Source organism: Athalia rosae, chromosome 6 (assembly GCF_917208135.1).
Source record: "Athalia rosae chromosome 6, iyAthRosa1.1, whole genome shotgun sequence".
NCBI lineage: Eukaryota > Metazoa > Arthropoda > Insecta > Hymenoptera > Athaliidae > Athalia > Athalia rosae.
This window is the reverse complement of record NC_064031.1, coordinates 99,590-112,772: the sequence shown is the minus strand read 5'-3', so window position 1 is coordinate 112,772 and position 13,183 is coordinate 99,590. Positions and strand designations below refer to the sequence as shown.

Genomic DNA, 13,183 nt, shown 5'->3' with positions numbered 1-13,183 from the left:
AAAACAAATCTCGCCAGACTCATGCACGCTCAGAACTGACCTTATAAAATAATTATCCTTTACAAAAATTCATTCAAATCGATCGTTGTTCGCCTATCCAATTTTACGTGTATAATTAGCAACCTTGAAACTTTTAGGTACCCCATTCTTGATTTCGATTCGCTATTTCGAATTTAAAATTTTTCATATTTAGGCATGAGTTCCATGAAACTATGTTTGACGTAATAAAGGTGTAAGATCAAATTAGAAAAATGCATCTTATGCGAGAATCAATACCTCACTTTTATTTCCTAGGAATGAGTGAAACTTGATTTAAAAATAATTCACGGGCGAATAAACACAACAATTTGAGGGTAGATGATGGTTGCCCAGCTTCAGTGAAAAGTGAAGTGTACTGCAAAAAGTAATTATACTTTCTAACACTTGCCTAAGATTACAAAATCATGAAGTCGGTGTGTATTACAACGGTTGGGCTGATTGTGGGGTGGAATCATTTGGGATGGGCCCAGGCGCACTGGACGAATTAAAAGAAGACCTTGCTATATTTTCATTGCAAAAATTCTTTATTATCTTCCGTCTACTTCTGTTTTAACTACCGTACCATTACTGTAATATGTGGTAATAAATTTGCGAGTTTTAAAGAGGGTGGTCGTTGTCATTGTTCGATTCATCGTCGTATTATGATAAGCGTACCACCACCGTCTCATGAATGTTGGAAACGCATCGTTGAATCCGGGAGAAATCTTGCCGAAAGCAGATGCGACTAACCCATCGATAGGGAGATCTCGAGGCAATGGACCAGTTTGCGTACCCTGAGCTGCTTCGGAGAAAGTTTTCTGCCAAATTACAGGCGCAGAAGTGAACGTCTCTACGATTAATCCTGGATCGGTTGGATCGAATTGAGATGCGACAACAGACGCAAGAGCGGCCAGGATCAACTAAAGCGAGAACAAAATATTCACAACGAGTATTCAAGTATTTAAGAATAAGGTTTAAGTAAGATAAACGTTAACACTCTAGAATCAAGGATACACATATTCAATTCTGATACGTGAGTTTTTTTCTCACCTGATATAACATGTGGAATGGTAGTTAGGGAATAGCACAGATTGTGCTAGTACGTACACAGCTTTAAAATGCGGTTGCAGATGAGCAAATGTGAAGCGGTTTCGGCGGGTCGCTACTTTTATAGAAGCCATGATGGGCGGAAAAACTTGACAAATTAATGTCCTGGATCAAGCCGTGCTTGGCCTTGAAGAACAGGTAATTTCTGACATTATCAGCTTCTCAATTTACATGGACGCACGACCAACCCAGGTATTCTCAAAACCAGTGTTCTCAACGCTGTACCGGATACATCATTTCAAGCGAGTCAATTTTTACAGTCAAATTGTTAACCTTGAGGGAAATAATCGGTGTGGTGGTGCACCGGTTCGTCGACCGTTTGAAATTTCTATTCATTCAGTATGAAAAATCGGCTGGGTACGCCGGTGCATTGCGGATCATGGCCATTATTCGTTGACTAGGTTCAATATACGCTTTAACAATGCCCGCCAAGAACTCTGACGTTCTAAACTATCTGAGTTATCGAAGATTAACTGATTTGTATACTTGAAGAAACGTGTAGGCACGCTATTGTTATCCGCTTCATTTTTCGACGTGGCAAAATTATTTTCCTTGTGGACATAGGTGTACATTGGACCTGTTCTTAAAAAGGTTAAAATCGAATATCAATGGGTTCACCCCCTAAATCGGTTCAAAATAATATAGATAGCGTTTCCAATTTTTTTCAAATCTTTATCCCAATATTTACCCACCCCTATGAGGCCTTACTTTTTCTCATAAGAAAAGCATCGATTTTTCGTGGTTTCTAACCGGTTTTTTACCATTGGCCCAGTTTTCAGCTAAAAAATCTGTAGCTTGGCATACACACTGCGCACAACAATTAAAGGATCACCTGAATTTCGTCCTGAAAAAGACCCCTTTTTCAAACGGGTGTAACTTCGTCGAAAATGAGCGGATTTCGATAAAGAAGATTGAGTTTTGAAGCTTGAAATTTCGACTTCAAAACCGTTATCCCGAATTTGGTTTGTGCACAGTTTTTTCTGAAATTTTACAACTCTGGAGCCATGAATGCAGAAATTTTGCGGTTTGCTTTTTTTGTATCATAGTCATCGTGTTTGGAGAAAGTTGTACAAGGATGGCGTAATGTGGGTTTTGTAGCTTGAAACTTCCCCTTTGAAATGTTTTTTTCTCGTTATCGTGCGATTTTTTGTTACCAAGAGGTTGGTGTTTGAACCGTCTACTGCATTTTCACAAGTCGGTAAGTGTGTGTAGATCAATCACTTAATGATCGACGTGGCTTACGTGATCTCACACGACCGTCAGAATTGTTATCCGCCAAGGGACAATTGGGCGATGGTAAAGTATGCGAGACTGTATTTCAGTATGCGAGGACAGGTCTGGTGTACGTACATAGGTATATATTTTTGTTTCAAACTTGACGTTCTGATCTGCGGGAATCTGGTCTCATTATAGCAGCAATTATTTCAATTCAAGTTGTCGTTTTATCGGATAAACTATTGATAGAACTGCTTCTTTGAAACGGTTGATCCGAAGTCAATTTCGTTGAACCTAGTTCAACGAAATAATTTATAATTGATTCAGTTGCGGAACAGTTCTTCGGGGTTTTTAGGTATTCGCCGCGTTGGTTTTTGAAACCATGGCGAGTTTTTCAATAGATTTTTTCTATGAAATGGTTGAGTACCTCTTAAGCAGTGAATGGACAAGTCCCTGAATACTATAAGTAAGAAAAATCTATTCATGTAATCAGCTACAAAGTATATAGAAATATATATTTAGGAGAATGATGTGTGGAAATTAGAAATTCATTTTATAAACATCGTTCTTAAAAATAGAATTTGATAAAGTATCTACTATCAACGAGTGCACGTTAGGGAATAAAACACGAAATAAATTTGTATAAACCTATATTGATGCGCTACCAGCAGAACTGTTAACGGTGTTGTGTAATCTTATGACTTATATTGAATGATGTGAAGAGAGAAAAAAAACAATCGCCAAAGAATATAATTATCCTAAACTTATCATTACTATCCCCATGATACTAATTATATACTAGACAACAGTATCTCTTTGGGAGAACTGAAATTTTACGGATATCATCAGAAAGAATAACTTTTAAATTCAAAGACATATGTCCCCCATCGATCATTGGTTGTATACGGTTTTCTGGATATACCATAACTAAGTGTGTACCTACAACTGATAATTGAACTCGGAATAACTTCTCGCACCAATAGTCACTGCAGTGTTACTGATAGATATCGATTTGAAATTGATATGGAATATTTTCGCTGTATGAACATTTGATGGTATTGGAAATAGATTTAATTTTTTCACACGATTTTATAGTACAATTGATGCAGTTATTGAATGCATAAGGTATTCGTAAAGTCAAATCATTTTATGAACCGCATTTTCTTTAATCATCAAAGTTATTCCTTAATTCAGCCTTTTGTCCTTAAACTTCATAATGTATTTTCTTTTTGTATAATATACCCACCAGTACCCATCGTAGCACACGGCAACATTAAATCTCGACTGTGTATTCATTTTCTCTTTAAATATATGCGAGCATCATTAATTGATCATGATTATATGATATACTTCTCAGCACTCAGTGAGCGTTTCCTCTACCAATTACATTGTCTATATAATTTTTTATCAACGTTTGACACTCCGCCGAACACCAATGTTGTATCAACAAATAACTTTCAGATTCCAGAGCTGCATCCAACTTTTTGCGTAGACTATGACGCAGCAGTGTTTTCGTTGCTTCCATTGACTGTAACGTATATAATTCAACAAAAAAATTGATGAAATCACAAGCTCAATTTTCTCTGAAAAGTTCTCTATACTAATCAAGTTATCTTCGTTTGCTTTCTTACCTGAGAGGAATGCTCGCTCATAGCTTGCAGGGAAGGTATTAATTCTCCTTGAAATCGGTCTGGCCATAAGACTCGAGTGACTAGTCCTGCTCTCAGCGCTTCACTAGCCGTCAAAATTCTTCCGCCAAGTAAAAGCTCGCTCGTCTGTTATTTTATTAGATAACAACCAAGGAATTAGATATCTTGTCCGCAATGTGATGAATGTAAATAATATTAGACTAATTAATTAATAGATATCAACATTCTATTGTCTGTTGTGAAGTTTTTTTGCACAGATTAGGGCATGTTGGTACTTACGATAGTAGTCCCAACAGATTGAGATAGGGTGAGGATAGCAGCACCTTCAGGGATTTGACCCAATTGTCCATAAGGTGTACTAAAAGTGGCTTTATCACTGGCGATCACAAGATCGAATAATGGCAACATTGTAACACCTAATCCAATAGCTGCTCCCTGAATCCCTGCCGCTATGGGTTTGTTGAAATTAGCCAATGTTTTGATCAATTCTCTGGAAAGTATATTCATAACATTACAAACTATTTACAATAAATAATTCCTTCTCAATACTCCATGTTTGTCGCAAATTTATATCAGCTTTTAATTAGCATAATACACACTTGACTGCATTGGCTATTTGCTCTGCGTGAACTCGACGCTCCTCCTTATTTTCATGTATCAGATCTGAGAGATCTAATCCTTCGCAGAAACTTGGACCAGTTGACGTTACAAGAACTACACGACACCTTTCGTCCCTCCGCAGTAGCAATAAAACTTCGCGGAGCTTGGTCATCATCTACGACAAGGTTTGAACAATAATTGTTGAGCACATGTATAGGATGCAATGGATTCCTTTATACTTCTGACAAAGCTCCAAGCATTATCTATATATTGTGTTCCAATAAAGTAACAGAGATGATGCCTACCTGGAGGGTTATTCCATTTTTCCATAAAGTTGATGATGGCGTCAATACTATTTGAACAAGATTGCCATGCCGTCTAAGAATCAGTTCAGTACTATTTATGTGATCTAAATCATCAACTCTAGCTCTTTCAGTCAATTTGGCCATATTCAAGGGTACTGTGTGAATAATATGATATGTAAAAATACAAATACCAAAACAATACAAGTGATAAATTTTTATAGCACGTAGCAACTTTGGAATACTTTCATTTGGATATTTTAATCCAGAGAACGTAGAAAATTATTATCCAAAAAAATGTTTACCTTTAGTCTTGCGGTTGCCAGCCGTACTTCCAGAGTGATTGGTCGTTCCATCAGTATCGGAAAGAGCTGTAACAGCCTCGGCCAAACAAGCAGAGAGTTCATCTCCTTCAATTGCCTCACTCTCTGTTTCAACAACCTCCTTGACTTTGCTTACTGCAATTTTTGTTTTTGTTCCTTTTTTGGTTTTCATTATTTGTTTTTCAAGTGGTGTTCCATTAGAACGAGTTGCTATTTTACTCCCAGAACTGCTACTGCTACAGCTAGTGGATTGAGCGACATCAACACTATCAATATTTCCACCCAATTTCTCAAGAGTCTTATTATCTGTACGTAAATTCGAACGGGTAGCTAATGCAATTCTCTCAGTTGAAGTAATACTGTCATTTTCAACAGTTTCAGTTGACTTTTTTCTACTAACTCCATATTTTTTCTGGGCTAATACAATTTCCACAGACTGTTTATTTTTTTCGTTTTGTGAATGTCGCCTTCTAGCAGATCTTGTCACATGAGCTACCCCCTCTTCCGTCACATTGAATTCCATTTGCCTGATGTCTTGCCCATCAATACTAACCCTTGGACTGCCGGAAGTGCTTGAAAACGAGCTAGAGGAATGCCTTCTAACAATAACTGAAGCGTCTGCAGCATTTCTAATTTTTGCTGGATAAATGAAATCAGTTGGTGACGATATTGAGGATCGGGTTGATTTATTGCGTTCGTTTTCCCGATTCTCATTGGGACCAGAAATATGCGTTAAAGTTCGCTTTGACCTTGGTGATATTTTCGTTGAACTCCCACCTGATGTACGAAGCCTTAAGACAGCATTTCGTACCAGTTTAGTTCTGATTTTTAGTTCGCGTTGAACCTTGTGTAAATCCATCACTTTTGTTTGAGACTTAGTGATAGGGATCAACCGTTTTCTCTCAGGCTGCTCAACGTCATATAACAGATTGACAACGCCTTCATCCTGGAGGAGTTTGTCAATTTCATTTGTTTTTTTTTTCGGTTTTACGTCACTTGAAGACATGTCGAGCAACTGCTTCTGAACCTTTTTTTTCATCGTATTCCGATAATTTTTCACAGAGGACATAAACTTGGATTTCATCTGAACAGTCTTTGGATTTGGAACATTAGTCGAAGGTTTCTGCCGGAGCAATTTTTTCCCTGGTATATTACGCTTGACCATATTCTGTGTCACCTTCTTTCCTATTTTCTGCGATTTGGATTGATATATTCGATTCTTAGTCGAATCAACTTTTGATAAAATATTTTTCGCTGCAAGCTTGGGATTTACAGACACTGGATCAGCGACTACTGGATGAATCTTGGGTTCTAGAGGTTCGTCTAAAGAAACGGCAGACAGCGCTTGGACTTTTAAAGATTTTTTGCTCACATTTACTTTGCCTTTATACACTTTCTGCTTTTTTGTTGAATTTTGCTCATGTTCCCGAGCTTTCTCAGTGGGTTTCCGCTTTCTGCCAGACCGTGATTCTTCCAAGTGAGCTTCTTCATCATCAATTCCTATTTCTGCCATTCTGAGCCCTACATCAGCCTGGGGCATAGAATCTTCATCAAATGCATCAGAGGCTGGCAAAATTGTCTTTGTGCAATCAACATTTCCTTTGATTTTGGTACTGGTTGATACCTTACTTGGCGCAGGATTGAATGTCTTCCGTTTCTTGCCTTTTTTGTTGGATGTTGCTGGGAGTTCGAGAAGCTGCTTTAGTGCTAGCTCTCGTTCCTGCACCGGATCAAATTTCACAGATGTGTCAGGTGCTGTGGTTGGTTCAGTACTCTTATCAGCTTCAACTATCGTATGAGGCTTCAGAATGGACCAGTCAGGATCCACGTCACCTTCTAAAATCGCGAGTAATTCTGTATTGTCGGCAGTTTCAATCTTTTCTGCCTCATCCATGATTTTCTCTTTGGCTGAATTATTAGGGGTATTTCCAGAAGATGCATTGGCTACTAACAGTAATGAATCTTTTTCAGGTGAAACATCCAGACTAGAAGCAGCGCACAGTTTGCTCGACAACCGTTGCGTAATTTTTTTCACAAATAAGACATCGCCACCTTTTGGAAGTGTAATCTCCTTTTGTTTCTGTTTTATACGCTCTTTTAAAACTTCTGTAACCTCAGCTGACGAGGCAATTCTACTCATCAAATGACGAGCAGGTATTTTTACTCCAGGTCGTGGAACCTGTAGTTTCTGTTTACTAACTGCTGTATCCTGGGTCGGATTAGACAATGATCTACCGAGGTAATGTGGCGGTATATACTTTGGTACTGCTTCAGATGTCTTGGATGATATATTTTCGTCACTTGATACTCCACTTTTTCTGGCCTCTCGATTTTTTTCCACACCATTGACATGTTCTTTGGTGGATCCTAAATTGCGTCGCGTTTTCACAAAGTTCTGGACTTTTACAAGCTTATAAGTTTTCTTTGCTGATTTAGTGTCATGTTTAGGAACTTTGTCGACCTTCCTAGTTACTTTATCATTTTTGTCAGGTTTATCTTCAGCTAAGAGAGATTTGAGCTCAGTTTCAACAGAGTCGTGTACATCACTGCAATTGTTTTTAGGTTCAGATAGGTCTTCGTTAGTATCGTCAATCCAATCATCCACAATTTCCTGTATAACACTCTTCTGATTTTCTGATTTTATTGCCAAACTTGTATCAGCTTCCATGACGACTGTCTCAATTGCAACATCCACTTCACTTTCGGTTACCTCAACTTCTATCTCTTGACCAATCTCTGCATTTTCTGTATCATCATTGCTAGCTTCTATCTCATGATCTTTTATTTCAATCATTCCTGAAGCTTGTCTGTCTTCTTCAATATACTTATCCTCAGACCCCAATACTACTCTGCTGTTCGATTTATCTCTATTAACATCATTTTCAGGGGTCTCATCAAGATCTGGCTCTCGTATATCATCTCCAACCACGTTGATGACTGCATCGTGGTCATGGTCATCAGCATCATCATCATCATCATTCACATGCAGCAATACTAAATGTTTTGTAACAAATCCATCTTCACTTTCTTGTTCTTGAATTTGCACATATGTCGGCTTAGTAGTCTCAACAATTTCTTCGACAATACTCAATGTGCCTGGATCACAAGATTCGTGAACTACTTCCTCTTCTCTCATCTTGTTCTTCTCTTCTGCTAACTCATTGGTGTTACCCTCTGCAAGAATATTTTGTTTCTCTATTCTATGTACTATTTCTTCTGGTTCAGTAATGTTAGGTATTGTTATCTCCTGACTGGATGATGTTTTGATGACTACTTTGGCTCTCTCGTCATTCAAGTCTTTATCATCAACTAGGTCATTCGGATTACAACTTCTGACCGGACAATCTGACAGGATACCATTATCAGCCATCGAAGTAGGCAATAGTTTGGTTGTAATCTGGGTCTTTGTGCTTGCGATTGTGACAGGCACAATCAAGATATCTCCAGAGCTAGTTTTTATCCGTTCTGTTGCTTCGTAGGATTCTGATTCAATTTCTGATGAAACAGGATCAAGTTGTTCATTTTCAAGTGCCTCGGAGTCCTCTGCAGTCCGATCAATGCTCTCAATTTTTGGTTCCTCCATTCTTGTGATAAGCGGTTTATCAAATCACTTGTGATAGTGAATGTTATTCTGAAATAAAAAAGTTGCTCAAAAGATATTTGTACACTAAAATAACTATCTAGAATTTTTGAAAGTTCCTACCAATGTTATGAAAAATTTTTTGCACAAGATACTTGCGTCAGGTGCTTATTACGACTTATTGTTAATGATAACATTGAGCTAGCTTATTACTAAACTTCCTAGTAAACATTCTACCATGCTTGGGGCTTACATTTATGCCACACAAGTGCATATTTCTAATATGTTGTAAGATCAAACCTTCTCACTTGTATCAAATTTCACTGTTGTCATACATTGTTGCTGGTCATCCAGCGCAAGACAATAATATACAAGGATATTCAGGTTTCACAAATGCAAAGTGCGCAATTTCTGGTATTGTATGTGAGGTATCCACCTCCCACAATCCTGCAATTACATGCCCTTATCAGGGCTTCGTATTGATCAGAAAATTCCCATGGAACATTGTGATGTGAAATTATGCAAAAAAATTCGCCAAATAAAATGCACTTCTTTGTCTTATGAAATTTCAAATGTATGTCCATAGCGCCAAATGTTGTGAAAAAAAATAACTCATTATCATTGTCTTCAAGATATCAAAGTCAATTTGGTTTTCTTGAATCAATTATGTATACCTGACATTCAACAGCACTGATAAAATATCAAATAGCTGTGCTCTGGATATCAAATGATAAATTATATCGTAAAGGCAGAATATTGTGAAAGTAAGCCATAATAACACAATTACATTGACTGTCAGAAACAGTTGAACGGTTGCCTTAGCAGGGCTTGGCAGCAGAAGTAAGTTGCGTGTTTCTTCAACTGCATTACAAAGTCTGAAGAGATCAACTTTGATAATGTCTACACACAGATTAATGATTATCGAAAAATACTCATAAAATTAAGTAACCTACAAGTCGATCTTCGATTACCCAAGTGTGTATGCTTGAAATAGCACTCTGTAAGTCACAAGATAGGTTGTAGGTGGAAATTTCGAACATCACATCTTCTTTTGGATACTTAATTGTCACTAACCTGAGCTACTTACACCGTTTTTTGAACACCACTTTTTCCAACATTAATGTATTATTTATCATTAAAAACACACCCTCTCGCATGCGTGTCAAGCCACGACACAAGCGCGCATCAAAATTCTGTAAATAAATTGTGTGCATGCGTGTAAAAGATAAAATGATATGCGTGCGTGTACGTATACCAACCTAGCCAACCTGGCTGAAGGTATGGGGCGAAAATGTAGCTACCTTTGAGGAGGAAAGCTGGAAATGTTGCGATTTTACAGAGTTCAGTCTGTCTGTTACAGCGAATTGGTTTAGTTCAAAATGAACAGCGGACATCAATGAAAAATAAATAATAATAGAGATTACCGTTTAAGCGAGGCTTGTAGCTGGTATAGCATAGGACGGTGTCGACTGTCGACGAAAAGATCACATTCCTACCACAACGATGGAAAATCTAGTTTAGTCATGAAAGTACAGAGGAGTAAATTGATTTTTTAAATCCTCTGTGCAACTTTGATTAAAATACGGTATGTCATTCGCATGAAAAACACACAATGTTTACGTGAGCGAAATCACTTATAGTCACTACTCGCGTCAAATGACTTTATTGTTGTAATTTTTTTTAGGTCTTGAAGGAAACAATTTGATTACATACTAGTTTCTCCATATATTTACTCATTACTTATCGTTGTTTGTCACATTGATGCCGTTAAACAATTTTCCTTGACCGTTAAATCAAGGAGGCGTTAAATATGCACTTGTTGTGTGGCACACCGTCAAGTGATGTCCAGTGATGTCGTAAGTGGTAGGTGTAACTCACTGACTAACAACCATGAAGTATTTTATGGTTGGGTTCTGGTTCCAGTTCCGTGTTTCCACCGTACAAACGCTCACCCCAACCTGACTCGAACCCGATTCGAACCCGCGATGGAAACTTAGTCATAGATTGAACAGTCTGATTGATGAATTAATTTGTCAGTAGATTCAGATTCTAAACTCAACAAACGTAGGTGTAGGTGTCATTATTTAAGCGACTGTTTTCCAATATGAATCTGCTGACAATTCAGCTACCCCTAATCTTGTACGTAATTTTCTAATTTTCTTTTGCAGGTCATATGTCTGTGGTCCTTGAAGATGCGACTGCAAAGCAAGAGAGTGGTAGGGTAAGGTATTGTTTGCAAATATCAGCAACTCTTCGACATAGAATTTCCGTCTGACCTAATTCAATTTTCCTAACTTGATCTCGATGTATTTCAGAGATTGTACATGGCGAGTGTTTGATCAGATATTCGAGGACAAACTCGGAGGAGGAGACTACAGGCGGTTCGGCGAATACCATAGAGAGAACAAGTTTTCATCGTTTGTCATATTCGAAGATTTAGTTTGAAAGAATTGACGTTTGCAGCTTTGTACAGGCCCACAAATCAGACGTAGATCTACAATGATAAAAAATAAGAAAATGTGTATCGATGGATTATGAAATCTGATGGAACACATGTATTGTATAGATTGAGGTAGACCTCAACGCAGGATGGTAAGGCTCTCTCAGCATCCGGAAATTTTATGACAATAAAACATGCTTTTCTTATTGCAGGAAAATTGGTCACACTTTTCGGATGATTTATGATACTTCTCGTTGACAAGCAGATGGATTGGGATATTCTAAGGCTTTTACTGGCTCAATTAGATCGACTGGTGCCTGTACCTTAAGTGAAATTACATAAAAATACAGCAATAGAGCCATTTAAATGTGTTCGTCATCGTGCTTACAAAATCGCAAAACCACCGAGACCATAGTCTAGGTTTCCCTTGAAATTTGACCGCGCATGGTCCCAAATGATCTTATTTTTAGTTTTATAGTTATTTTGAGTTCAAGAATTCAAACATGCTCACTAGATTAATACATCAATTGAAATTTTCAATGTACGGCAAATTTCCCACTTTGAAACGCAGAGAAATTGTAAAATCTTTATAGTTTTCAGTCGTTGTTCAACTTTGCCATGGGATTTTTTATTTTCCATGATCCGAAGAATTACCTGCAAACGTCATTTGTACGTGAAGCCGCATACGTCAAGGTGAACGAGAGCACCATCAAAGTGCCAACAAATGCGACCCACCTACACTATTCCAGGATTATTCGCTGTTTCTTCTCATTCTTTTCGATTTAATTTTTCCATCAGGGCATCTCCCGAAGAACCTGGACGTGACTAAATGATATGCTACCAATGTAACACCATCCCAGATTAGTTCCCATTTTTTTTCTAATCCTTTCTGATTTTTTTCCGATTTTTCCAAATTTTTTAAAATTTCGTCGTCTCGGAGGCAGTCGTCGTTACTTTTGTGGTTTCCCACAAACGCTCGGAGGCGGTCGGGATTCTTCGGTTTTCCTCGGAAATCGAAGGCAGTAGTGTTAATTTTTTGGTTTTCCTCAAATATTTGGGGTCGGTCAATACTTTTGCGGGGATTTTAGTTCCCAAATATTCCGCCACATGGCGCTAGCTGTATCGGCGAGTGCGGTCACGTGACCTGACCATGTGACGTCATCGCGTGACGAAATAGGGGCGGACAATTAATTTACCGCGCCCGCACCCATCCAGGGGCGGCACAAATGAAAAATATTTTTTAAAACTGGGAAAAAATTGTAAAAATTTGGAAAAAAATAGAAAAAAATTAGAAAACAATTAGGAATATACCTGGGATGGTTTGACTCTGATCAATTAACCGGAGATGAAAGAAAAAATCTGAATAATTCTGGAAAAATGGGGAAAAGTAGGGAAAAACGAGAAAATGAGAAGGACTCACAAAAATTGAACTGTGTAGTATTCTACTGTATTTTTTGAGCATCAAAACATCATTCTGACACTCTGATAATCAAATTTCACTCACTCATTTGGAAGACGAGATCCCTGGGTCCCTCTGAACATAATTTGAACAATAATACGCTGCGGTAATGTAGTTGTTTTGATCATAGCATGACCGGTTCTGCTGATTCATTTTTCCTAGGAGGAATTATCGTAGGTAAATTTGGTCCATCGTCGATATGCTTTGACCACTTGTTACAAGGTGCTTCAATTTGCTTGGTTGGCTTTGCTTTAGGACGCCGATCAACGCCTGGAGGCTACAGAGGTAGAGGTCAAGAGACAACGTCGACAACACCGGAAGACTTGACAAGGTTATCCAAGTGTCAGGAAGGATGTTCTTCTTCATGATGGTGAAGAATTCAATTCAAACAAACGGAGTATAATTGCCACCGAACAAATTCCATTCTCTCAAATGGCCTAATTCCATTTCAGATATCGTTCCAATTTCAACATCGACGGTAATAGAATGC

At 38.0% G+C, this 13,183-nt stretch overlaps 1 protein-coding gene across 4 annotated transcripts; it reads right to left on the bottom strand.

Moving 5' to 3' along the window:
• Positions 1–540: 540 nt before the first annotated feature.
• Positions 541–13,152, bottom strand: LOC105683161. Of its 4 annotated transcripts, none has more exons than XM_048656382.1 (8): positions 12,739–13,152; positions 5,197–8,845; positions 4,895–5,049; positions 4,589–4,764; positions 4,269–4,479; positions 3,972–4,115; positions 1,069–3,868; positions 541–938 (listed from the first exon to the last, which is right to left on the bottom strand). In XM_048656382.1, exons 2-7 carry the CDS (start codon positions 8,795–8,797, stop codon positions 3,701–3,703), a joined length of 4,455 nt encoding a protein of 1,484 aa, XP_048512339.1. In that variant the 5' UTR covers positions 8,798–8,845; positions 12,739–13,152; the 3' UTR covers positions 541–938; positions 1,069–3,700. The 4 variants fall into 4 exon arrangements, with proteins under 4 accessions (XP_048512339.1, XP_020706415.2, XP_012250992.2 ...); XM_020850756.2 differs by lacking the exon at positions 12,739–13,152 and adding an exon at positions 9,882–10,718; XM_012395569.3 differs by lacking the exon at positions 12,739–13,152 and adding an exon at positions 10,219–10,718.
• Between the last annotated feature and the right edge of the window lie 31 nt (positions 13,153–13,183).

Coding starts and splice junctions, on each gene's coding strand:
- LOC105683161 (XM_048656382.1), bottom strand. CDS start 8,797: ATGGAGGAACCAAAAATTGAGAGCATTGATCGGACTGCAGAGGACTCC. Junction 4,480..4,588: donor CAAATAGCCAATGCAGTCAA/GTGTGTATTATG, acceptor TATACTTTCCAG/AGAATTGATCAAAACATTGG. Junction 3,869..3,971: donor TGAGCGAGCATTCCTCTCAG/GTAAGAAAGCAA, acceptor TATACGTTACAG/TCAATGGAAGCAACGAAAAC.